Below are 27,593 nucleotides of genomic sequence, written 5' to 3'. Positions count from 1 at the left end.
AATCCGCTCCGTCTACCTCCGGGAACGACTACGAGGTGTTCTTGAGCTTCAGGGGCAGGGACACCCGCACCGGCTTCACCGACCACCTCTACAGCAGCCTCGTCGACGCCGGGGTCTCCGTGTTCAGGGACGACGACGAGCTCCGCGTCGGCGAGAAGATCGGCCCCGATCTTCTCCGAGCCATTAGGAGCAGTAAGATCTCGATCCCGATTCTCTCCAGATTACGCTTCCAGCAAATGGTGTCTTCGCGAGCTCGCCCGGATGATCGAGTGCAAGAGAAGTGAAGGGCACATCGTCTTGCCCATCTTCTACAAAGTCGAGCCCGGGCATGTGCGACACCAGACGGGGAGTTTCGGGAAGGCCTTTCATAAAATTAAGAAGCATTATAAGGCAGATGTGGTCCAACGATGGGAGCGAGCTCTCCAAGAAGTAGGAAGCTTAAAGGGATGGGAATCAGAGAGAATTGCTAACGGGTACTTCTTCTTTCACTCGTGATCCTGCTTAGTAGATCAAAAGTCCGAAAATTTTATGCCGCGATCACTTTTGCAGTGGAAAAAAAATGATGGGTTTTTATCAATTGGCTGCTTTTTGCTTCCTGTTTATATGTGGATTTGCTTCCGCGGGAGATATTGGTGATCGGTTTCTTGTATTGGACTTTGCTGTTATTTCACAGACATGAAGCTGAGTTGGTAAAGATAATTGTCAGGAAGGTTTTGGGCGAGTTAAAGGAAGCTTTTCATTTAGACGTCACGGAGAACTTGGTCGGGATTAGTAATCATGTAGAGGAGATTATGAGAATGTTAAAAACTGATGACACTGATACTCGATTTGTTGGAATCCACGGAATGGGCGGTGTTGGTAAGACGACTCTGGCCAAGTTCATCTACAATAAACTCTCCAATCAGTTCGATCACTGTAGCTTCTTGGCAGATGTGCGAGAAACAGCAAAAGACAGGGGTGCCCACCATTTGCAGAACCAACTAATCTCCAATATTCTAAAAGGAAAACACAATGACATCTCCAATGTCGATGAAGGACTTAGAATCATCAAAACTAGATTTAAGCATAAGAAAGTCCTCATCCTTCTTGATGATGTGGATGATGTTTCTCAGTTGAACTGTTTGGCTGGAAAACGTGACTGGTTTGGTTCCGGAAGTAAGATCATTATTACGGCAAGAAAAGTGAGTTTTCTTGATGAGGCTCGGGTGGATAACTCGTATGCACTCAATGGATTGGATCCTGACAACTCTTTGCTTCTTTTTAGTAGACATGCATTCAGAAGGGACTTCCCTTTGCCTGAATTTGGGGATCTCTCTCGTGAAATTGTGTCCACTACAGGAGGGCTTCCTTTAGCACTTGAGGTTATAGGATCATTCTTGTGCGGAAAACGCCTAGCAGTATGGAAAGATACATTAAAGAAGTTACGGCAAATACCAGATAAGGAAGTGCAAGAGAAGTTAAGGGTAAGTTATGAAGCATTAGATTATGAGCAAAAACAGATATTTTGGATATTGCCTGTTTTTCACTGGAACTGATGGAAGAATTGCATCCTATATGTGGATGACTGTGAATTTTTCCCAGGGATGGGTATTGAAGCATTGAGCGTGATGTCCTTGATAAAAGTGGGAAATGACCATAGGCTGTTAATGCATGACCAACTGAGAGATCTAGGTAGGGAAATTGTCCGGCAGGAAAACTACGAGGAGCCCTGGAAACGTAGTCGTGTATGGATTCACAAGGAAGCCTTACATGTTCTTGAGAAAAACAAGGTGAGAGTTTTCTTTGATTTACTTTTGTGCACTTAGTCAATGTTTATTATCTACCATAAAGAGGAAAAAGAAGTTAGTAAATTAAATTAGTCCAGCCCTAGTTAAAAGAAGGCCTGTTCGTAATATTTTCAACATCGTGTTACTCATTGTAGAATGCAAGTTTGTAATTCATGGGAGTAATATCCTTAGAGGGTGCTCTTCTGTGATAATCAAAGGTTCTCAGCTAACTTATGGAGTTTAACTCATTTTAAAGGACATGTTAGCAAACTTAATTGTAGCAGTGTTGAGCATTTTATATATTAGCTTCTAGTGGATTGCGTAAGATAAATTTGTAGAAAGATACTATCCAATGAGTTTAGCTGCAACCATGTGAGCATAGAAATTATTATGAAACAACATATCATAGTTTTGTTTTCATGATGCTTTATTTCTGATCCATGGAATTCTTACTTTCAGGGAACTAGAAAGATAAAAGCCCTCCGTCTTAATAAAAGTGGCTTAGGCAGGGTGTACAGCAATGTACTGTTTGAAAAGCTACCGAACTTAAGGTTCCTTGAGATGAATAATTTCATCCTCTCTGGAGATTTTGAGTATGTTCTTTCTGAACTACGATGGCTTTATTGGAAAAATTGTCCATCAAATTTAGTAGCAACCAACTTTCACGTGAAGAAATTAGTCATACTTGACTTATCAAGGAGCAAAGTCACAGAGCATTGGGAAGGATGGAAACTTATGGATGTAAGATGAAAAGAGTAGATTTTCCTTTCAAAATATGATCAATAATTCCTAGTGGCTCATGTTTCCTGCTTTCTTTCTTACAGGTGGCAAGTAATCTGAAAGTTCTCAACATTGCTAATTGCCGTGACTTGAAAACATCTCCTGATCTCACAGCTTTTCAAAATCTGGAGATTTTAATTCTTGGAAAATGTGAAAATCTAACAAAATTGCACCCTTCTATTGGAAGCATCAGCACCCTGATTTCCTTGGATGTGAGAGACTGTTTCAGACTGAAGGAACTTCCAATAGAAGTGGGGCAGCTACAAGAATTAGAGGAGCTTTTTATGGATAGAACTCGGATGGAAGAAATTCCCATATCTAAAGGTTCAATGAAGAAGCTCAGGACTCTTAGTGCCCAGTATTGTGAATCATTGGCTCGAATACCCAGCTTGTTAAGCCATCTAGCCTCTCTGTCAACCCTTGATTTTACAGGATGCAAAAAGCTTGCCGAACTTCCAGATGCCCTAGGGTTCCTTCAGAAACTGCAGCACTTATCATTAAAAGAATGTAGCTCTTTGAGAGGGATCCCCAACTCAATTGGCAAGTTGGAATGTTTAACTGAGCTGGACATATCGTACACAGGATTTACAGAGTTACCTGAATCCATTGGAGACTTGAGTAATTTAGAAGTTCTGCAAATGGCGCTGTCACATGTAACAAGGTTACCTAGTGTTATTGGGATGTTGGGGAAACTCACCACATTAGATGCCACAAATTGCAACATCCTGGCAGAAGTTTGTAGTAATATTGGTGAATTGTCTTCATTGAAGGCCCTCCGATTGTTGGGAACAGGCATTTGTGGCTTGCCAGAAAGCATTTGTAAGCTTTCTTGTCTCCAAGACCTCAACTTACAAGGGTGCAAGAAGCTCCAATTGCTGCCAAACCTACCCTCTGGCTTGAGAACTCTAGGTCTCACTTGTCAGAGTCTTACATTGCCAATCCTTTCCAACCTGACAAATCTAAAGGAACTCTCTGTCCTAGAATGCTCTGCACTTGAATGCCTCCCAGAGCTTCCCTCCAAACTGTCAAAGCTTTCCTTTATAGGATGCCAAATGTTGAGAAAGTTGCCAGATTTGTCAAACTTGAAGCGTCTTTCAGAATTGAGTTTGCAGGTTTGCTCTGAACTGAGAGAAGTCAAAGGTCTGGAAGGATTAGTATCGCTAACAATGTTGGATGTGTTGAACTGCCCAAAGTTATCTAGGCTTGATAGGGTAGAATGTTTGATGTGTCTGAGGTACCTAAGCATCGGACCGTCAGAAGCGTTAGAGAGGTTGATGGATCGTTCGGAACTGAGTAATTTGAAGGTGCTTCCAAGTTGCGAGAATCAAGCTGGATTTCAAGTTCTTAATAGCTTCATTTGCTTGGAAGTTTTAGATCTCACTGACTGCATGTCTTTGGAAAGACTGGACCTTTCAACTTTGAAGCTTTTAAGGAAAGCAAGTGTTAGGAAATGCAAGAATCTAGTCGAAATTAGAGGCCTTGACAGCTTGGAATACTTGGAAAGGTTGGATATCTCTGAGTGCACATCCATTAAGAGACTGGATATTGCAAAATTGAAGTATCTGAGATATTTATAGGCTTCCAAATGTAAGAATTTATGTGACGTCCAAGGCCTTGATGTCTTGGAGTACTTGGAACGGTTGGACATCTCTGGGTGCACATCGATTGAAACATTACCAGACCTTTCTTGCTTCAAGACACTGAGGTTTCTCAACATCAACCACTGCAAAAAACTATGTGATATTCAGACCCTGGAGAAATTCTCATCCTGCCAAGGGTTCTATATTGATGGATGCAAGTCCCTAGAGAAACTACCAAACCTATCAAAATTTGAAGGTTTGATAGAGTTGATAGTGAAAGATTGTCATGAACTTCTGGATATTTCAGAGCTCAGTGAGTTGAGATCACTAGAATTTATAAATATGTCAAGATGCAAGTCCATTGAGCATCTACCAGATTTGTCAATGTGCAAGAACTTGAAATGTTTGGTTGTAAGAGACTGCGAGAAACTTATGGAGCTTACAGGGCTTGGAGACTTGCACTCACTGTGGCAAGTGGATATTTCTGGATGCAAGTCACTGAAAAAATACCGGAATTACCTGGAGCACACATCATGCAGAATTATGGAGAACCTATGTTTCATCCCTTGTATGGGACTATCACTTTCAGCTGATATGCTGCACATAGTTCTACTGCCATGTCAAAGTTGAGAGAGTAAAAAGAAGGTGATCACTCATGCCCCGTTCACACCTATTTCCTGTGTTTTAATAGTGTTATCTGTATCAAGAAGTAAACTTTCCTCCATGGCCTTTTCTATTATCATTTCTTTCCACTATATAGTTCAAGCAATGGAAAGAAGTTGATGCTCTGGCAATTGTTTATTTCTAGAGTGGAACTTCTTTGCCCAGTTGGAAACCTTCTCTAAGTATTTTTGATATCATTGTGGGTTGACAACTCGAGTTCTTAAATTTTCAACACGAGATTGATTAGTGATGTGCATGTACAGACTTCAGAGGTTATTTTACTTGGACACCTGATATGTCCTGTTTGTTTCACTAACACAGGGAACAGGTGACTAAAGTAGAACATCTTCTGATGAATTTTTATGTTAGATTTGTTGATGTATATTTGCTGTTACTTGCCTTATCGTTATGAAAATTACCTTATCACGACATTCCATTTCTTGAATTGTTAGCAGGATTCATGCAGTTTATAGAGGCTCTATCTATAATTTGTTTGGGATTGACTACATATTGCAGCTTTCTGTGGAAGGACTTGGACATTATTAAATTTTGGAACGCTTCTCCAGCCGGGACCTTGGAAATTCCTCCGAGTTTATAGGAGAGATGAATCTCAAAGTATTAATATTCCTGGCTATATTGGAGTGCAACAAGCAAAGCTTCATTTGATTTTCACCAAGGAACCAGCGTTTTCTCCTAAATGTGATTGAGGAGCTTTCCTCCTTTTCCTTTCATGATAATATTATGCCTGAGAACGTTCCTCAATTTCATTATTGGACCATTATGCAATCAGTTTTGAATGAAGAACTAGAGTTCTTTTTCATTATGCAGTAACAGTGACAATACTTGCAGGAACACCCACGCCTGGTGAACCTATTCTTCATTTTATCTCGATACTTCCTGCACATTCCACGTAAATGAGCAAGGGTTAATGACTATTCTAAATTGAGTTAATAACTAGGGCAGCTGCTTGATCACTACTTATGCTCGTGGTTTTAGTTTGCTTCCTTTGGGGCTTCTTTCATGGGAGTGATGCTTTTCCAAAATGTGCGTTGCGCTTGTCAAACAATGCAGTCTTTGGTAGTTAGCCTGTGTAAGTTCACGATGTAAGAGAACGAGATTTATTTACCTACTCGTGTATCACAGTCGCCATGAATTGACCAGGAAGACACCAAGCGGCAAAACTATGCACTGATTTGCCTTTTCTATCTTTCTTTTTAGTTCAAGCAACCAGGAGACTCCAAGAACATATGGAAAGCTAGCTGCCTTGTCGAAGGACATTTTCCGACATAGCCACTGGTATTGTGTACCAGCTACTGGAAACCATATATGGCAAGAAAATATCCTTCTAAGACACTAGATGCTATCAACTTGCGATTCTCCAATTGCTGACTTGCAATTGGCAAAAGTGGCTCCAACCATTCTGGATTGAAAAAGAAGCAATTAGAGTGGAACTGAATATTTTGCATCCTCTGATATGCGAAGAAGCATGAGAAGTTCACTACATATCTGCAGAAACTTTTGAGAGATGATCATTTCTGTCTGAATGGACCATTCCAAATCTTGCATTGACTCGAGGGGAAGACAAACAACTCAGGGATGTTATAAACTGCTTCTGAGGCTATAGATTACTATTAACTCTAATTGCCACCTGCATAAGAAGAATCTCACGTTCCCATGGGTCCAAACTTGTTCAGAAAGATGTGCACTTTACCCTGCAAAGCATATGCTCCACTTTTAGTTCATTTGTTAGAGATCTTCTATCTGTTCTAGCTTATAATTTTCTCAACAAGAAGAGAGAGTGTAAGCGATGGTGCTGATGCCAGCAATTCAGGCGCCGTGGGAGCATCCACTTCTCCATTCATCTCTCCAAGTGGTGTGGGAAATGACTGCAACAAAGTGTTCTTGAGCTTTAGAGGCACAGATGCTCACACAGGATTCACAAATCACCTCTACCATTCACAAACTTGTCGATGTAGGCACTGTGCCAGCTCATGTTCAGAGATGATAAAGACCTCCAAGTTGGCAAGGAGTCGGGGTCAGAGCTTCTCAGCGCAATCATGCAGTCTAAGATCACGGTACCGATTATCTCTCCCAATTATACTTCAAATAAATGGTGTCTTTGCAAGCTCATTCAAATGATGGAGCAGAGAAACAGAGGAAAGTCTTGCTGATGTTTTACAAAATCGATCCCTCACATGTGCGGTACCTGAAAGGGAGTTTTCGCAAGGCCTTCCGCTCACCCAAAAAGCATTTTGATGCCAAGGCTGTCAAGCCAGGGCAGCGAGCTCTCCGGGCAGTGAGTTTCTTATACAGATGGGAATAAGAAAAAATCGCTAACGGGTACCTTCGTTTCCGTTGAACCTTGCTTACTTTCTTTCAACAAGATCTTAATGGGGGTTAAAAGAAAGACATTATTTCGTTACCATAATCATCCTGAACTCTTACCCGCAAAACCAGGAGAAACTATGTACAAAAATTCGCTGTATTCATCCTTCGTCCATCTTTTCACCCTACGAAAGTGTGTGTGATTTCTCTGTGATTATATTTCCCGTTTTTGCGGTCAGCTTTGCATACGCGACAGCATTGAAAAGGAAAGCGCTGGTCAAGACATCAAATCATCTCATCGCTGAATTGAGGAGTCTATGAAAAGATTGTAAGTACCCAACATGAATTCGTTACCAAAGATATACTTCCTTAAGCTAAATGGGGCCCACACGGAATGAATAGGAAAGCAATGGCCAATTTAGGAAATAAGGAAGGAATGCCTTGTGTTGACGAGAACTCCGTTGGCGCAAATGATAAGGTACTTGGCTCCCCCAAGAGCGTTACGTCGCGAGTTGGATTTTTCGTAATTGTTTCCTTTGGCCATCCACAAGAGTCCCAAAACCGTGCAATGCTATGATTACCGGTGTGGTGGAGATAGGTAGCTTGCCATATATTGGGATTGATTTCATCAATTCATGGTCACTAAATTTAGAAGATACACACAATTTGATTGGCGAATTTTGATTTCGATCGTCGCATGCGCTGAACTTTTTTTTTTGCGATCCAGTCCTTTTTGGAAACTTTTCTTGATCCAAACACTGACACATGCACTTTGATTGGCATCAAGCACAGAAAAAGATTAAGAAAGTGTTTTTCCGAAGAGAGCCACCATCAGCCCTTTGCCTATTTCCAAATGACTGTCACACGGCGGATGTGTCTTTGCCATGTTTGGACCAGTCTATGCCCTTGGTAGTTTATTGTTTAGTTTTGAGCTGTTTACTATTTTGTTCCTGCTGAATTTATTTGAGGGTTCTAGTTGCACTAAAAAGATATATATATTGAAAATTAATAAAATGGAGCAACAAAGACCTCTTGCCACAGCCTCATCGATCCACGAATGGAATAAGGAGCACGTTGTCCATTGGATCCGCGGCTGTGTCTTCAAGAACACTTCCTCTTACAGTAGCAATAATTTATCAATCTGGGCTACAGATGATATAAACTTAATGAAATCTGCTCATTTCTGACCAATAGGCCAAAATTATACAGACCAAATGATAAAAAAAATTCACGGAATTCATAACTAAGATTTTACATTTTAGAAGGGTTACACACATAAAGCTTTGGGAAACTACGTTGCACTTTAGCACTGCGTTTAGACCTCAGGAAGATGGTCAATTAGAAAGCATAATCTGAACATTCTAAAGTGATGTTAAAGAGCATAAGTGATTGGCACAGCTAGACATGGGCCAATATAATTTTCAATTTTAAGCTAAAAAGGCATCTATTCTAATTGAACTCGTAAATTGTCACAAAAAAATCGTCCACACATCTAATTTAAAATGTTGCCCTCAATAGAACTAATCTAAATCTTATTAAAATAAACTGCATCGCCCCCTTTCATGTATCTTAACTATTAAAAGAAAATTAACCCAAATTAACTTTGACTTGACAATTTTAGCTTGCACTTAACTTTATTCCTCATCGCGTTGAAAATTGTCATCTTTAGACGGTACTACAAAGCTACAAAACGACGTTTCCTCACAAGTTTACTGATAAGGACACAGTAGGCATATATATCACATCCAAAAATTCAATGTTGAGATCGAAGTCTGGGTGGCTTGTCGAGGACATCAGTACAGATGTCTTTTTGGGAAGTTACCTTGAGAAAATGGAAAAGGCAAAGGCAGAGGGAAAGGAAAAGGAAAAGGAGGAGGGAAAGGGTAAGACAACGAGAGGAAGATTGCAGAGAAGAGGGTGAGGGAGAGATTTTGGGTCCTTCTGTCGACCTAAGACCCGCATTTGAGGAATCGGGCGGATTCACATTTGAATGACCCTCTTGAAGCATCCTTGGGGAACCTTCAGCATAATTCTTGTAACGCTCCTCCCTCATGAAAGCAACAAGCTGCGAATTGTGAGAATCACCCTCTCCAGGATCTCCACATTCTCCCTCCACCATTGCATATAGCTGCTTTTCTCCATAAATATGTCTGGGAAACCTTGTACTTCTCGATCAGACCCAGAACATATTTCTCAAACTCCATTTTGGAACCGTTTGATGATCCTCCGCTTTCCAGCAATCTGCACGACCGGATGGCCTCCTCCACGTGTGCCCAAAAGCACAAATCCTCCGTCACACTCAACTCGACATTGTTCAATTTCAAATTCGAAAGGCCAGCCTTCTCCTGGTATTTTTTTTTCAGATGATCGTCCAGCCATTCTTCTACCAGCCTGTAGTGTTTGGATCTTCCTCGATTTATGTAATCCTTTCGGCCCCTTCTGCAATATTCTGCTATGTCCAGTGGTTCCACTATCCTGCAGTAATTTGTCCCTCCAAAGAGCCAACGGTACCGCAGTGGCGTGCCCCATATTTGAGGCTTCTTCTCCGCTTCCTTGACCACACCCTCCCAGTAATCCGAGAGGATTGTCTTGTACTTACCAACTCCATTGCCGTGCCTTTCTCGTGCATTTTTGAAGCTGTCATAGAAACCAGGACCCCTGCCGTTGGCTTTGCATACCTTCATGTACCACTCCAAGAAAGGTACACTTTCATTTGGTCCAATTGCTTGGCAAGATCAAATGCCTCTCTTTATTGTCTTAAGACGTCTCTTTCACGCTTTACTATTTCATCTATCAGAGCATCACTGCCCTCATTCAGCTGCTGTCATTGCAATGAGAGTCCACTCAATCAAAATTTATAAACATTCATAACATTTAGAAGCTTCCAACTTCAGCAAGTTTTCCTTTTATCCTGCTAAAATTCTGAATTCGTCTATCCGCGTTTTAATTTGGTTAAAACATGGTCAATGGCAAAAGTGAGATATATGTGTGGTTCCAAGCAGCACAACTATCTGCTAAAAAGCAAAAGATGGAATGTAACCATGAGAAGAAGGTCAAGTTCAGATACCTGTATTGGCTTGAGGCCAACCACTATGACTTGAGTAGTAACCCCAGCTTTATAAGAATCTGCTTCTTGCCCATTCAACCAATCATTGTGAATTAATCTTTGCTCTAGCCATCCAATGACAGTCTTATAATCAACACTTCAGGACTCTCTGTTTCCAACAGCATTTTCCGACATAAGCAGCTCCATGATGGACTCAGGCTTCAAAACAGGTACCACCTGATTCAGAACACAAAAGGAATGTACCAAAAGGTTTGTATTGACTTGAGTTGGTGGTGGAAGAGTGAAGGAATGGTCTAGGAAAACAATCATCCATATGAGCTACACGCAAGAAGCATGAATTCCATGTTAAATATTGCGATACAGCTTGTCGGAAGGCATTGTCCCTGAGGAGTGGCAAATTGCAATTGATACAGAGGGGGAGTGTTCCCTTTGTTGTGTTGAGTGTGTTTAAAGACATAACATGAAAAGGGAGGCGATGAATCCATCAGTCAGTGTCCTGTAATAATATAGGAAACTGAGTCCTTGGACTTGGCTGAAGCTACAACCTGCGTTGAAGCAAAATAAGCATCAATTCATATTCTCAACTTATAGGTGCCAAATACAGTCTTTCAGATGAGATAAATATGCACAGTTAATAAATGAAAAAACTGCGCAATCATATGATTCAGTTCAATGAAAGATTCAATTTATAGGGATTTTCGCAACTATGCTCAAAACAATGAGAAAAATCATTTCCATAGCAGAACAGTGCTTCACTTCTCATCTAATAGGCTTAATGATAGGTAGCAACTTAATTAGCAATTATTAGCATGTCTACTTCAGCAACGATTTCTGTAAGCAGCAATTCCTAGATACATGCGTACTTATGATCTCACAGCTGATAATAGTAATAACTAGAATGGATAACTTGAGAGAATATATAGAATTGCTACCTTTTCTTTGAGTCGAGAACTCGTTTCGAAGAGAGTTAAACGGAGAAATCGCAGCTTTGTTTATATGAAATGTTGGATTGGTTTTGGAGCATAGGAACTGAAAGTTGGGGATCTTCAATGAAGGAACCAAATCTCTTTCCTCTTCAAGACTGCCTGTAGTAACCGGTGAGGTGACAAAGGCAATGATATTGTAGTTCAGGCAGTGAAATTCATTGATTATTACAGGGTTATCCCCATCTGATCGGAAAGTCGTGGATTTAAGTCATGGAAACACCCTCTTTACACAACGCAAGAGGAAGTGTTGGTTGATTCGCTGCTCAAGTTCAATATGGCAGTCCATGAATCCTGAAGAAGATTTGATGACACAGCCAAGTTTGCCAAATACAGTCCATCGCTGAATCTGCAGATCAAGAAAACAACATACTACTCGTCAAGAACGTGGATTATCAGTAAAGTCGATGCAAAATGCATTCTCTCCACCGATTGCCGAACCTGGATTTCTGTTTCAGAAATAAAAGGCAAAGGAAAGAAAATTTCTTTACGCACAGAGAATCTATATCTCGGTCCATTCTCAGAGCTTCGTTGGATCTGCGCAGACACAGCTATTTAACATCGTGCCTCCATTTTTAACCTGATTCCAGAAACAAAAATGCAAGTGCCAGCTTGCTTAATAAATCTTCCAAATCACCCTGCCGGTATGAGTGAGATATGGATTTGCTGAAAAGTTACGGAAAAAATCATAGGTTCGTGTTCAGTGGTTTTTTTAATTAAGATTGATTAATAGACTTGACCATTGACATTTTAATTGTGATGGTGAGAAATCGAGTATTTTTTACTTGTTTATAACTTTGTTGAAATGAAATAACTCATATGTCATTTTATATGTAATTTTTACCTTGAGTTTGGGTTATGGAGTTTTGGTATTATTGTGTATACATACATAGTGATTACTTGATTTGTTTAGAAGAGATATAATATTTACTAAACTGTGATTGCTCATTTCACTCATTTTTCATGTTTTTCAAGCTCCTCAACTAGCAGCCAATAGTACGAGAGTGCTATCGACGGGATTTTTGGGAATATGATTTGGGTATGAGCTTAGCTAGTTTTTTTTTTATATTTTTGTAGATAGTTGTTGGGTTGGCTGAATTCTAAATTGAACATATTCTTTGTGATAATGATAGAAATTTTGATATTGTAACCAACTTGTTATTTTATTCAATATATATGGATGGAGATATATGTTATTGTTAATAGGTTATTGGTTATGTTTGACACAATGTCCTTCATATGAGAGGACGGCTGTGTCATCCTTCTTCTTATTGGTTTCGGGATGTGATAAATGATATGGTGGTTGACTCTATCAAGAGTGAAACATCCTAAATTGGATCTTCCATAATTGTTGCCTATGGCATCCCCAAGAGTCATGAACTTGCATTGGATGTTATAATTATTTGTCATCGTTTTGTGGTCGGCGAGAGAGTATACACAATCCGGTCGGTGAACTTCGGATTTTAATCATCGAACGCGCTCAAATTTCAGCAGCGGACGTAGTGTCTAACTTGGGCCAGCGTAAGCCCCAAGGAAAAAATATATATTGATATCGTAAAAATAAAGATAAAAAAAAACAAAAAATGGGTAGAGAGCCATTAAGAACATGTGGGCCGAAAGTTAAAGAAAGAAGCAAGAAAATGAGTACCCTCCGGTTAAATTGTTTAGTTTTTTTTTTCCTTAGTTCGTAAGTTAATAAAAACCAAATTGTTGATGTGCTTGCGAAAAAAAGAGAGCAAAATTTCTTAGAGCTTAGAAATAAGCTTATAAAATCAAATACATCTCATGTGCAAATCTAAAATACATACAATGAATCCATCTTATTAGATAAACGCATACTGGTGCTCCTGAGCTCTTTCGATGATGGTTGACATTTGGTGTTCTTCATGAGTGACAGCTTTCTTTACTTTCTTTAGAAAAAATTTCCTTTTATTTTTTTATTTTACTCGAACTAAAAATTTTCCGTCTTAATTCAAGAGGTATACGATTACTTTTGATATCACGAAAGTCCCTTATTCTCGTGATGATTGAGTATAATTATATCAGTTTACTCCATTCACTAGACAATGCCAAGAAGGCACCACCCAGCACTTTGTCGAGTTTGTAATTCTTGTCAAAATTACATATCAAAAGGTGCGATGAGCTTATAGAAATCAAGGATTTGAAAAGGCTAAAATCCTTAGCAAAACTAAAAGTATCTGCATGTGAGAAGTTGTTCGACATCAACGGCCTTGAACCCCTAAAGTCTTTGAGACATTTGGAATTGTCTGATTTCGAGTAAGATGCTCTACTAGTGATTAATGATCTATTTCAAGTTTAAGGCCTTGACAAATTGAAAAACTTCGACGAGCTGCTTTTCTAAAGGTGTCAGCCCCTTATGAGGTTGGACCTTTCGCAATTAACATATTTGAAATTTTTAAGAGTTGAAAAATGTCACAATCTAGTTGAAATTAGGGGCCTCAAGGGAGATTTGGTCCCCTATGGGAGCCTTCCTATGCCTCCATCCATAGTTGGTCTATCGCAGGATTAAATACGCGGTACAAGACGACCGACATTTTTTTTCCTATTATATGGAGGGCAACAAATACTTAGCGCATAGTTACTCTTATTTAAGACAAAGAAAGTGGAAATTTGAAGGGCCCATGGGAGTGCATGTCTCCCGCGCCCATTTTTCTCTCCATGCGCATGCATGCCCACAAAAATAGGCAGGCGCCTTGCGAGAAAAATATTGTGCAGGCCCGGCCTCTCCACGTAATCATGGGCCGGGCCATCCACGTGGCGTCATGTGTCGTCCAATCATGGTCCCATTTTCTCTCTCCATCTTGAGTCCTCTCTCTTCATCAAAGACATCCGTGTCCTTCCTCTCTCTCTTCCTTCATTTCAAAATTTCACTCCCTTTCTCCCTCTCTCTCCTGCGTGTGAAGACACTCTCTTCCTTTTTTTCTCGTGTGTTTTGGCTTCCAAAGATGGGTGTGACTTCTCCTCAAAACCACGGGCAGTTTTTTTTTTTTTTTCAAATGGAATCTTGCACCCCATGGATGAGGCTTTCCTGGCTCTTGGTGGTGCATTTCGGGATTTCTTGAGGTTTCGCTGACTTGGGTATGTTCTTTTTATCTGTTGGGCTGCGTGGGAATATCTCTGTTTCTTAATTGTATGGGAAAAAGTCTGGTTCTGGGCATTTGACCAGGTCAAAGAAAGTGTCTCTGTTGGAAAAATTGAGAATAGGAGTTTCATTTCTGAGAGGGAAGGAAGACTCGTAGCAGTGAACTGAAGATTAAAATGTCTTTTGTTCTATATTATGTTGGTGGCTTGATCTTTGGAGGCATTTGGGCATTGAAGATTCGTTGATGGAGCCCAGATGGAGAGAGCCAAGCTCGAGAACGAGAGAATGGTGCTTCTCATCCGCCAGAAGGAGCTCCAATTTGCTCGATCTTCAACAGCAGCAGCAACACTCATCCAACAAGAGGAGCGGTGGCAGCGATGAGGGTTGAAAGGCGAAGGATTTTGAAAGAAACTAAAAGAAAAAAACTCCGGCTCACGCAAAGCCTCGCCCCGATTCAAAAATTGTTTCGATTTCTCTTTCGTTTGACCTCCGTGATTGGGCCGAGGTCCGGTGGCACTGCTGGACGGTGGCTCTGCGACCAGGAAGAAAGCTCCGACCACCAACCCAATCGTGGCCGATTCGAGGGTGGAGACGCTGTGTGACTTGATCGATGGAGGATTGATAGCTTTGGACCCTATTCTTACACAAGACATGTGTGTCTGCCTTTTCCATGAGTTATGGAGGATTTCTAAAGAACAACCACCTCTCGCTCAATTCGTAGTGCATGCTGGTGGTTTAATTGACTGAAAAATGAAAAGTGGTATGTGCAAGTCTGATACCAGTGGATGCCTTAAGGCTTTTACTTCATTTCAACGACTGAGAAAAGGGCACTAGCAATCACGGTATTTTCACTTTTGCCTCCGTTAGTTCTCTGTAATTGGGATATGCTTCGAGCTTTCCCTTTGTTCAATACTTTTCTTTCTGCTTGGATGCTTTTTTGTGTTTGATTTATCGAGGAGACTAAGGTGATTTGTGTAGTTCCCATCCTTTTCTTTCAGATGTAAGTTGATGACTGTGTGTGAGTTGACTATGAGAAGTTGAATTAGTTTGTGAAAATCATTAGCCTACTGTTGTTTGCACCTTTCAGCTAGATCGAGAATTCGAATTCTATAACTATGACAGGCCATTAAAAGTTGGTTCTTTCTTGACACATAGATCACCAACCACCAACCAAGATAACTCGTGTTGGTTCTGTGAGATGAGGTATTGAATGTTAAAGCTACTACTGGATTGTGTTTTCTAAGTATAAAATGCAGGTGCCTGTGTAGTCTGCCTTCTTGTTTTTGGAGTGCTTTTGGTGTGGACTTTATTCAGGAACATTCACCATGGTTTGGATCCCTGACCTATATAATGCAATACAAAGGGGAAAATGATGTTTTGTTGTTAGCTAAACATCTCTAAACTCTCGTCATCATATTGAAAGCTAATTTATCAATTCCCTATGCTTGGTCACCATTGCTCAATTTTTTGGAAGATTTTTAATCCTTGTACTGATCTTTTGTACATCTTACTCTAAAATTTGGTTCAAGTCCATTCATCAGTGATTTTTCTAATGTGTCTTGCCTGATGCTGTCAAAGTATTCTAAATCTCCTTCTCTTTCATATCTGTCTTTTTTTTTGATGTTTTATCTGACTTTATTTGGCAAGAATTCGTTTTTACATAGAAGATGGCAACCCCAGAAGAAAACAATGATGTGAAAACTCTGGAAACACAGCCCAACAAGCGGAGAAACAAGAAGTCCATCATCTGGGAACACTTGCACAATAGAAATTATGAGTCCTGGACGTATAAGGGCATGCTGTAAGCAGTGCAAGCAAAGTTTTGCCTATGGCATAGGCTCAAAGGTCACTAGCACCAGCCAGCAAAGTAAGTTGACACAATGCTTTAGGGTAGTCATGCTCTGGATCATTGGAGGCATTAAAATGATCTTACCAATGTTCCAATGAATAAGTTAGCAACCAACTTTTTCTCAAGTTTTACAAGTGTAGCACTCTAATAAATTTACAAATATGTCAATAAATTAGTAAGTTTGTAACTTCTTTCATTATGAAATTTATTTTAATCAACTAAAAATTTTCTATAGTTAGTGTTAACAATTTTTTTTTGGTCATAAGCAAGCTTTTCATTCACTGAGTACGGGCCCAATTACATGAAAAAGGGGCATCGATTGGTTTACAGCGGACCCATCGATTAGTTTCCCATCGAAATCACGGTAGACACACGCCACGGAACCTTTGGAAGATCCTTCATGGAAAGTTCTGTCAATGTTTGGCTTGAGAACTTGGTAGTTTCCATCTTATGGGTAAGTGTCTTGGGTTGTTTTTTTCTCTGGTGCGCATGGAAACACTTTTTCTTTTTGTTCCCTAACAGAAACAAAAAAGTGTTTCTGTTCCGGGAACAGTTTTTGAGCAAAAGAACACATTTGGTAAGTGTAAAAAAAACTGTGCTTGAATAAAAAGAACATAAACATGTTTGCATCGCAGTCAATTTCTGTTCTTTAGAATAGAAAAAAGCAAACACGTTTGGTAAATTTCTGTTCCTGAATAGAAAAGAAAAAACACGTTTGGTAAACGACAAAATTTCTATTTTTTTATTTTAAATTTTTTTAATAAATTTTAAAATTGATATTGAATGCTTATTATTATTATGAAATGCTCATTAATTTTTGTAGTCATCTATTTAATTTATTCTTAATACGACAAAAATTCTCCTGTACGTGCGCCGTAACCTGGTAAGGAAGCAAAAACTTTCGATGTTTGCATCAGCTACTGTCTAGTTGGTTTGCCATTCTAAAGTCAAAACAGGGCTAGAGATGCACCAACACCAGTTGACAGGACTTTGGAGTAGCTTTACTGCCATGCTCCAGAAAACTAGACCCCTCAAATTTGATTGTGCAGATCAGAGTGAACATACACACATTGATGTAAACGGGGCAATGAGCTTATACACAATACAATACACACTGATATAATTGCATGGTGATAGTTACAAAATGAGGACGAAACCGCGTGAGACAGTAGAAAAGGAAAGGACGACGACTTGCCGATCGCTTTTCCTCTCACGTCGGGCCCCAAATGGTCATTATCTACAATCTATACTAGCAAGTCATTTGGGAAACAGAAAAGGAAAATTAGTCCACAATAATTACAAGCGATATGTGTCCGAGCTTCTTTCTATCTTTTTGCTAATCTTTAAATCGTCTATTGCTTTGGTGATTCCTCGGAATTCGCAAGAAGTTCCCAACCTCTGCTTTGAGCTGTTGCATCTAGCGTTCTTCGTGACCTCGGGCAAGAGCTTCTCGAAGATTTCAAGGAACAGTACCCACTCATCTTCGCTCATATCTCCGAAAGAGATCCCCTCGCCCTCGTTGTTGTGTTGCTGCACTGCAAAACTCATGCTCCGGTTGAAAGCCCCACCTTGGGACGGTTGATGGCATCGTCATGATTTTCACCCTCATCGTCTTCCATCGCATAAAACTCATATTCACAATTCAGGGTGTCGTTTTCCTCCCTTTTGGAGATAATAACACATCAGGCAGCCCAGACATTGACTTGACAGATAAAAACCTGGGAAGTTTTACGTGGCCTAGCCGTCTCAGGGAGGTCCAAGTCCTCCTTCATGTCGTCATCATTTTCCATGACAAACTGAGTAGCTTCAAGGTCGTCTCCTTCGTTTGTTTCATCAACAGGCACATCGCCGCCCAAAGTAATCAGCATGCTGGCCTTGGATTGAACGCACAGCTCCTCCAATAAACTGAGACTCTCCTGCCCACAAGAAAACTGGCGAGTCATCATCTCACCTATATCTGCAAGACAGAAGCCAGTAGCTGCGGTGTGCTTTAGAAAGATGGTGCATAGGATGAGAACCCGGACAGAGGAGCTGCTGCTGCTGCTGGAGCTGCAGCTGCTGCTCGATCGAGCCTCGCTCGAGCTGCAGCTCGCTCGAGCCTCGCTCGAGCTGGAGCTCGCTCGAGCCTCGCTCGAGATGCTGCTCGAGCAGCTGCAGCTCGAGCGAGCTGCGGCTCGAGCTCGCTCTCGAGCGAGCGAAGGGGAGCTCGAGCAGCTGCAGCTCGAGCGAGCTGCGGCTCGAGCTCGCTCTCGAGCGAGCGAAGGGGAGCTCGAGCAGCTGCAGATCGAGCTACAGCTCGAGCTCGCTCTCGAGCGATCGTTGCTCCCCTTCGGCGCGGCAGATCTGGGCGAGCAACGCTCGCTCGAGGCTCGAGCGAGCCGTCCCAGATCTGTCACGCCGAAGGGGGAGCAACGCTGACCGGAGAAGGGGGAGAAACGTACCTGGAGTCGCCGGAGAGAATAGACCGAGTGGGAGCCGCCGGAGAGATGGAGAGACGCCGGAAAGGGAGAACGAAGCTTCAGCCGACGAGAGCCACGAGCACGCACGGAGGAGAAGAGCTTCAGCCGGTGTTCTTCCTTTGTTCCGATTTTGTTTTTTTGTTCTTTTGGTTTTGTTCTTTTGTGCCTTACAAGAAGTGTTTCTTTTCAAAAGAAATAACTTTTTTATGTTTCTTTTTCTGTTCTTATTTTGTTAAAAACAAAAAACAAAAAAAAGAAAAACGCAACCAAACGCATTTCTGTTTTTTTGTTAGAACACTTTCCGTACAGAAGTGTTCCGGAAACGTTTCCATGCACGCCCTCTGATTCTCGGCCATTCCCTTTCGAGAGATTCATATGCATAGCCATGATAAACGCCATTGTTGTTGCAAGATCTGGTAAGTGATGCTTGAAAATAGAGGAATATCTTTATGTCCAAATATGCCAAAAAGTGACTACGATCAGTTCAAAAGACGGGGGGCTTTGAGGTGATTACACATCTCCAATGGCCATCCTTCAATTCAAATAACTTCCTGATTTGAAATCCAAATTGACAAAGAAGGAAAAGATGTTTGACAGTTTCAGGTTCCTTTTCGCAAAGAGGGCATGTCAACTCAGGTAAATCTTCCTTCTGAATAGGTTTTCTCTTGTGGGTAGGGCGTTTTGGTACCCACTTCACGTAAGCACCCTTACTTTGGGTTGAGTCTTTAGATTCCATGCCTTAGTCCAGAGGGCTTTTGGAGTCGAGTAGGACGATGAGGCTTGATTTGCTTCATGCTTAGTCTCAATGTCTAGGAGTTGGTTGTAGCCACTTTTAACAGCGTGGCCTCCTGCTTGGTTGTGTGTCCAGACTAGCTTGTCTTCTGTTGGTGTTGTTAAGAGTGGGATAGCTAGAATATCATTTACTTTATGCTCATCAAAAAGAGGGAACAACTTATGCTCATTCTATTGAGCTTCCTCAAAGATTTCTATCAACCTATTCAAATTAAGTATATTCTTGAGCGCATACCCCAGTAATTTTTTCCTTGTTTCCACAGATATTTAATTTGTATTTTGGGTTGCTGCGTTTTGTCCCTGTCATGATGCAAGCTGTGCTCATTTGTTGACTCCTAAAGCTCTTTATTCAAGCAGTTGATTTGACTATTAGCATTAGAGAACTTCTGCTTGCTCCACTTCTTTAGGACCTCTATTACTTTTTGTCATTCTTCAGAAAGTGTTCATTTTTTATGCCTGGAGTATTCCACACTGAACTTACTAGCTGATCACATTCATTATCTTCAAGCTAATATGCTTCAAACTTAATTTCTCTTTCTTTTTGCAAGTTCTACTGAGAGAGTTAGCAAGATAGGACTATGGCTCGAGCCTATAGCAGGTAATGCATATGCTTCCACTTCTGGGATGTCACTCTTCATTCTACATTGCAGGGAGCTCTATCTAATCTTTCTTTCACATAGGCATCCCCATTCCTATTATTTGTCTGTGTGAATGCACATCCTTTACGTCAAGATCCATTAGAGAGCATGCATTTGTAATGTCCTATATCTCGAAAAAGCCACTAACCATGGTGCTCCACTATATGCTTGCCTACTTTTCCCAAAGTGTACAAAATTTTCACCGAAGTTCGGGCCCTCCAACCAAACTAAAGGAAGCTAGTTTCAGAGGCTGATTATTGGAGCGTGTACAATGGTAACTCTCGTCTATTTTCCACTATCTGTACAAATTAGGTCAAACATTTCATTGTGATCGAGTCCATTGTTGGCACCACCACACAATTGGTAAAATTGCTTATCCCCGCTATTCCATTTGAATTCACCACTACACATTTCGCAATTGGATTCGTTTCAAGCTCATAACACGGAGTTACCGACTCTTTGTTCCCATCGAAAAATAATGTTGGGCCTTTCCAAAGCCTCAATGCCAAGATTGTCTTGGGTGTGCCCAACCCTTAATAATTCCAGCATAAAATTTTCATGGGAACCTCGGTGGCTTATTAGTGATAACCACCAAAGCCCGTATCTTAGGATCCTCCAAAACCTGAATTGGAGTCTCCAAAAGTTTGGTCTCATCTAAGACAAGAGAGTTCACTTTTTGAGAAGTGTAAGGACTATACCTTCACTGTGTTTTGTTTCCACCTATTTTCTTCCCCTTGCTACGTTTCTTTTGGGGGCCTTTTGAGCTACCTTCTAGCATTGTAGACTCGTTTGGAGCTGTTATCAGCATCAAGCTCTTTTCTTAGTTGGGAAAATGTCACAAATAGTCCCTATATTTTCACTCAATGTCCAATTTCGTCCCTGAACTTTCGATTGGCTCAATTTGGTCCCTGAACTATTGATAAAATGTCCGATCTAGTCCTTGAACTTTCGAATGGCTCAATTTGGTCCCTAAACTATTAATAAAATGTCCGATCTAGTCCCTGAACTTTCGATCGGCTCAAGTTGGTCCCTGAACTATGATGAAATGTCCGATCTAGTCCTTCATTACTATTTTTCTTTTCTTTTTCCCCTTTTTCTTTTTTTTTTTTTTCCTTTTTTTTTTTTTTTTTTTTTTCCCTTTTTTTTTTCGCTTTCCCTCTGCCGGAGGGAGGGCCGGCGTCCGCGAGGGCCCCTCGCCGGCGTCCCCATAGCGGGCGAGGGCTCTCCCTCGCCCGGCGTCTACGCGGGGCTCTCCCTCGCCGGATCTATGAGGGAGAGCCCTCGCCTCGCCCCGATGCCGGCGAGGGGCTCCCTCGCAAGATCGGCGAGGACTCGCCGCTTGCGAGGACGCCGCGAGGGGCTCCCTCACCGGACGCTGGCCCTCCGCCGGCTCCGGCGAGGGAAAGCGAAAAAAAAAAGGAAAAAAAAAAAGGAAAAAGGAAAAAAAGGGAAAAAAAAGGAGAAAAAAAAAGAAAAAATAGTAACGAATGACTAGATCGAACATTTCATCATAGTTCGTGGACCAACTTGAGCCGATCGAAAGTTCAAGGACTAGATCGACATTTTATTAATAGTTTAGGGACTAAATTGAGCCATTCGAAAGTTCGAGGACTAGATCGACATTTTATCAATAGTTCAAAACCAAATTGAGCCAATCGAAAGTTCGGGGACGAAATTGACATTGAAATGAAAATATAGGGACTATTTGTGACATTTTCCTTCTTAGTTTTTTTAATGGATTCGTGCCACCTTTTTCAATTGCTTCCATCTCCTTAGCAAAAATCTATCCTAACTTTTCTAGGTTGTTCCCACTACTAGAACCAATGAATTCTTTCCCCTAGGCTCAGAGGGCACCATTTGCAGGGTAGGGGTAGGAGTTTCTAGAATAATATGATCATCTATTGTTATATCCTCTGATTTTGCATAGAACAGCTTCCAAAGAGGATCCTCTTCCAAAGTAACTAGGATCATCAGTTCCTAACCAGTTCTCGTCATATCCTTCTTCCTCACAGAACTTGGCATAATGCCATATTCGACCACGTGCATAACAAAAGTGCAGTGATCTTTCATATCTAAAGTCGACCCATAGTTTCTTTCCTCCTTGGCTAGCAAATGTCCCGGGTTTCAAGGGGGATGATAAATCAATTCTTACTCTAGCTTTTCCACCTGTATCAGAGCTAAACCCCTTTGTATCGATTTTCATTTCAGTTACCAAGCCCGCTACTGCTATTATTCGCCTTATGGTTTCTTCCGAGACCCAATCCATAGGTAATTTGGGCACTTGAACCCAAAACTTGTCATGTGTGTAATCGTAACTGTACTGTGAAGTAGTCGGGATCCATGGTTTAAGCACCAGAGGATTGCTAGAGAAAGACCAAGGCCTTGTCTCAAGAATTCTGTTCATTTCATTTTCAGACTTAAAGGTTAAGGCTAAAGTTCTCGAGTCTACCCGATCAAAGGTAACTGAATGCACTATCCATGCCCTCTTCATAGTGTTTTGGAAGGCTTAGAGATTGATACTAGGGTTGTAGAACAATTGCCTAAACATGGTTAGACAGCATTCTTATATTCTACCATTTGGGACCATACCGTCTAATCTCAGCCAGGTCTTTTTCTGACCACAAATTGCATAATTTTTTGTATAGTAACTCAAGAATCTAAGTTATCTTATTCTTCCATCCAAGAGGCACGAGAGGCAGACAACTTACTTCCTATGAGAAAAGTACAGCAAAAGAAGCTATTCCAATAAATTCATTCTTGGGGTTGTATCCCAGTGGAGCGTAATGGTAAAATGCTGTCCAGAGACAATGCATTGCTCTGGGAGGTTGATGGGGTAGGGGGGCTTTTGGGTTGGGGCTTTTGTAATGGGTTTGATGTTTGGGCGAGCATTAACCAGGACTGTTCCTTTCAGCTAATACGATGGTCATTGATTCCATGCCTTGTAGAGCGTGATGCTATCAAAGGGAGATCGGGTTTTATCAGAAGTTGGGTTTGGGTTAGCTTATGGAACAGTGAATATGGCTCATGGGGGGTTGGGGATTTTGGGCAAAGGGTCAAAGTTGAAAAGGAAATGGGAGATTTTCATCTTGGTAAAGACTAGATGAAATGACTGCTGTATTCAGCTAAGAACGTTAGGGTTTTTTGGGTGAAAACTACGACCGTTGGGGTAGGATTTCCATCGAGAGATGATATCCACGAATTCCAACTCAATTAGGTAAAATTTTGGTGGAAAAGGTGCAAACTGATAGATTCCAAAGACTCGGGAAACGGGTTTAAATTTACATTCCTATTTAAAGTTCTTATTTCTACAAGCCAAAAACATGTTTAAGGGAACAAGAAACCGAGAATGAAAAATTTTCCTTTCCATTGAAAACAAAAACTGCAAACTTTGTCATTGACCATAAGGCTTCTTAGAACTTCAATTTGGGTTTTCTAGTTCTTTTCTTTAATTTGTAGTTTTCATTTTGGGCTGAAAACTGGAACGCTGCGTCGCGCGCTTTATGCAGTCACCGCAAGGTCTCAATCCTGAACATCTATCTATTGTACAAAAGCCCACACTAGTCATATTTCAGTGATGCAGGTGTCATGTCATTTTCGATAATAATTGTTCTCGTGTTAAGTAGTAGTTGATCAACCACAAAAAAAGCCCGACGTTAATACAATCCTTCGTCACATTATGCACAAAATGAAGAAAAAAATTGAGTTCTTTCTAGATAAGAGCAAGCATCACTGCATGCACGAACAGAATTGGGATTTGCATTTTCTGCTACGTCCTTTGCTCTTCGAAATTATTCTTTGGTGTAAGAAACAATGCTGCCACTGGAGCCCGCAAACTTCGAAAGAGCCTGAGCTTTCACGCATGACTTAAATAGCTTCTCATTTCCATGTTCTTGGGAAAGCATCTATCTATTGTACGCCTCTTAAATAGCTCCTTCCATTATTACTATGGGCGGCAGCGAAAGCATCTATCTATTGTACAACTCCGAAATGGCTCCCTCCCATTTTTATCATCCTTGCTAGTTTCTACACAGCAGTCTCAACAAGTAGACGTTGATTTCTAATCATTGTTTTCGTCAAAATTACGGTATCTCTTTTGTGTTGCTTGCCTCCTTTCAAATATTGTAAATTGGCACGAAAAATTATAAATGAGCGGAATATGAGGTTTCATAATTAAATTGTTTATGATCAAAAATCGCGAAACCAATATTACTTGGAATAGTCGGCCCACTGAAGCTTTCTAATGTCCTATTTATAGGCACCAATCTACTGCTTTAGGAACCTTAGCTTTGGAACGAAATTTTTGAAATGTGTAGCCAAAATTCCTGAACAAAAGATTCACACGTTTAGCCACGAAGATTGGAGCCCACAAATTTTGAAAGACAAAATCGTATACTTTAGGAACCTTAGCTTCATGTACAACGTCAAGGGCTTCTCATCTTTTATTTTTTGTGAAAGCATTTATCATATGTCTCTGAAATAATTCCCTACTATTAGGCTTACTATTCATGACACGGTAGCCTATGGACGTTGATTTCTAGATCTCATGATCGTTCAGTTAGAGGACAAAAACTTCACGCAGACGTTTCTAAGAACGTGCCGATTGTGTCGGTGCTTTAACCTTCTCGAATTTCTTTTGGACTAGCAATCGGTGCTTTTTCACATTGACTCTAAAAAGTAGAGGTCACGATGGACTTGGAGACACGGGAGCGATTGGGACATATGAGAAAATAATTGATGAATGCATTTCCATAGTATGATGGTGATTATCGTCTCTATTTTATCCCCAATTCAATTGGAAAGTTTGGAATAATTGACTAAATTTAACTTGTTATGTACAAGCATTTAGGAAACACAGGAAGATTTGAAATATAGGAAAATTTTAGGTATTGTTGAAAGAGAGAAATTGAGTAAATTTTATGTATTTCTGAAAGGAAAATTTTACTACTCGAAATTGTGTGTGGGTGAGTGGTCTCTTTCTTTTGTTATTCTAAATTGCATATAGCGTGGAGATTAGTACTTGATTGATGAAATTTGAGATTTTGATGACACTAGCAAAGTATTAGTAGTCATAGATAAGCACTATCACTACCAAATTTGAGTTATAATTTTCTCCCGAAATGCTTCTTTTGAAGAATGATTCGCTTCCTCGCCTTAAAGTATATTTGGTTTTTGTTTATTTCCTTATGCAAATTCTTTTCATTTCATATTATCCATGAGGATGCTCAACTGGAAGAACGATTGCTTCAACTGACCCATATGTTCTCTCCAACAAATTCCTTAAGTTCAGCCATCTAAGTCCCTTAACAATTCTTTTCATGGTAAATTATTAGTATGTTTTTTATCAACTGCAATATTTCTTCACAGGAATCCCTGGCCATCTTGGATTCCTTAATTAGATTTACATGTCAAACTTGACCAAGTGCGAAATATCAATCAAATACATTATGTCTCGAAAATCATCTTTACATTTTATGTTATGTTCATTCAAGCGTTAGAATATAGCAGTTGAGGCTCAAAATGGATGTAAAGTTCAAGTTGAGGCACTGGATCAAGATAGTGCATACTCCTTGACCCCAATCGGGGGAAAGATATTGAGGATGGTCCACAAACGCGTACGATGGTCAAGCCATGATATTGACAAAGCAAAGTGGATCCCCACTTGTCACTCTCCCCAATAATTCTCCACTTACATTGCTTTTCCAACTCATTTGTACTCAACGCATGCCAACCATAGACCGAGCTTTGATGGACAGTGCGTGTCAGCTCATTCGTTTTTCAAAGTGACTCCATAGAGCAATTCTCACGAAGGCTTCAATAATTTCAGCATTCATGTTGTATCGCTATCATCACATCACTCGTCCCTTCTGAAGAAAATCTTGGTTGAATATAATAATTTTATCAATTTAATCTTAAATTTTTGCGTGAGACATTAATATGGTCTTTTTAGTCAATTTTCGTCGAGAATCGCTGATGTGGCGATTTAATTGCCTTGAGTCGTCCTACTTGACATATTGTTACACTAGTGGCTTCCGCTAAAAATTGATTACAATGACTATATTGGAATATAGCAAAAATTTAGAACTAAATTGGTGAAATTATAAAATTTAAGATTAAATTGATGTTTATATAATACATTTATGACTAATTGGATGATTTTTCTGATATGATAGTTGGTTTAAAATACGAAAAACATTCATGGGTATGATGCCCATGGCATTTGGTATGATGCATGATATCTTGCCTATCCACACGTGTCTTGTTCCCACTTGCCTATCTTCTAGCCATGAGCATTGCAAAAATTATGCCATGTCTTCAAATTTTTAATTATGAGGTCATTAATGGTTTGGTTGAAAAATCATTTGGAGGTAACCTTGGACGGAAATTCGTCATGAATCTAGATATCATTTGTCATTCATTGTTGTTGGGTACAGAAGCATGATAATGGCAACACAAGAAAATTGTAATGAGCAACTCGAGTTGGGAGATACTTAAATGAAAATACAGTATAATACTACACACACACACACAAATTGTCACACAATTGTAATGCACATAATTTATGATTAGTGAGAGCTTACACTTACTATTACAATTGTTTTTCTCACATGACACACAAAAACACTTAGGGCGAACGCTTATATTTCTTTCTCGCGCGGATGAGCCAACTCTTTCCTTTTCTCCTCAGTTTGGAGCCAGCAAACTTTGAAAGAACCTGAGCTTTCGCGGATGACTGCAATGGCTCCTCATCTTCATGTTCTTGCGAAAGCATCTATCTATCGGACGTCACCCAAATAGTTCCCGGTATTAACCTTTACTATTTCCTCCACAGTAGCCTCGGTAAGTAGACGCTGATTTATGATAATTGTTTCCGTTGAAGACAAGAATTACGAGACCCTTGTCAATTTCTGCGTGTGCTGCACAGAACTTTGAATAAGAGTGCATAAAGGGAACGTACTGATTGATGTGGGTTCTTTAAGCCTCTTTTTCCATGCTTTTTTTTTTTTTTCTTTTGAACAGCTGGAGGCTTTGACCAAAAAAAAAAAAACAGCTGGAGGCAACCAGGGTGTTTCACATTAACGCCGAAAAGAAGAGGCTTGTGGCTTTGCAGACTTGGAAAGAAGAGCGGTAGGGACGGATGAGGAAAATGACAAAGGTGCCCTGGGAGCAGTCGATCAAATAACATAAATTCACGACCAGAGATAGTGGGGCTGCGGGTGTCTATGAAGCACGGACACTCTCCGGGCCCTTCGTGTCGTGGCCCGACACTCCGACACATGTCCGACACGCTCCGACACGTTTCGACACGCTCCGACACGCGGTCAACGCGAGTCAGGAAAACCAACACGCGGTCAACTATCCGACATGCCGACACGCGAGTCGGAAATTCCGACACGTGACTCCGACACACACGGGGTTATTTTTATAAATTTTCAAACTTCCTGGTCTAAATATAAATATATGAAAAAATATAAAAAATATAAAAATAAAAGCTAAACTTCAATCACGCACGGGGTTTGGAGAGTGGAGAGTGGAGACTCTAGACTCTTCTCTTCAGTCTTCATGGGAAGTAGCTGTTGGAGGTGAAGGG

General features: G+C 40.6%; 1 protein-coding gene across 7 annotated transcripts; it reads left to right on the top strand.

Moving 5' to 3' along the window:
• Positions 1-212: 212 nt before the first annotated feature.
• Positions 213-6,430, top strand: LOC104436191 (disease resistance protein RPV1-like). 7 transcript variants are annotated; one of them, XM_039308014.1, is made up of 7 exons: positions 213-473; positions 674-1,463; positions 1,582-1,769; positions 2,226-2,507; positions 2,591-4,771; positions 5,245-5,488; positions 6,008-6,430. In XM_039308014.1, the coding sequence occupies exons 3-5, from the start codon at positions 1,584-1,586 to the stop codon at positions 4,121-4,123; spliced, it is 2,001 nt and encodes a 666-aa protein (XP_039163948.1). In that variant the 5' UTR covers positions 213-473; positions 674-1,463; positions 1,582-1,583; the 3' UTR covers positions 4,124-4,771; positions 5,245-5,488; positions 6,008-6,430. The 7 variants fall into 7 exon arrangements, with proteins under 7 accessions (XP_039163948.1, XP_039163949.1, XP_010047231.2 ...); XM_039308015.1 differs by lacking the exon at positions 6,008-6,430 and having other exon boundaries at positions 674-1,181; positions 1,268-1,463; positions 5,245-5,609; XM_010048929.3 differs by lacking the exon at positions 6,008-6,430 and having other exon boundaries at positions 674-1,181; positions 1,265-1,463; positions 5,245-5,609.
• The last annotated feature ends 21,163 nt before the right edge of the window (positions 6,431-27,593 follow it).

Source organism: Eucalyptus grandis, chromosome 3 (genome assembly GCF_016545825.1).
Source record: "Eucalyptus grandis isolate ANBG69807.140 chromosome 3, ASM1654582v1, whole genome shotgun sequence".
Lineage (NCBI taxonomy): Eukaryota > Viridiplantae > Streptophyta > Magnoliopsida > Myrtales > Myrtaceae > Eucalyptus > Eucalyptus grandis.
Note: the sequence above shows the minus strand (reverse complement) of the source record. Positions and strands in the feature narration are given on the sequence as shown.

What these genes read in the sequence shown, in the direction of transcription:
- LOC104436191 (XM_039308014.1), top strand. Translation starts at nt 1,584, where the DNA reads ATGGGTATTGAAGCATTGAGCGTGATGTCCTTGATAAAAGTGGGAAAT. An exon ending in ATGTTCTTGAGAAAAACAAG is followed by an intron (nt 1,770 to 2,225) that starts GTGAGAGTTTTC and finishes TCTTACTTTCAG; the next exon opens with GGAACTAGAAAGATAAAAGC. An exon ending in AAGGATGGAAACTTATGGAT is followed by an intron (nt 2,508 to 2,590) that starts GTAAGATGAAAA and finishes TCTTTCTTACAG; the next exon opens with GTGGCAAGTAATCTGAAAGT.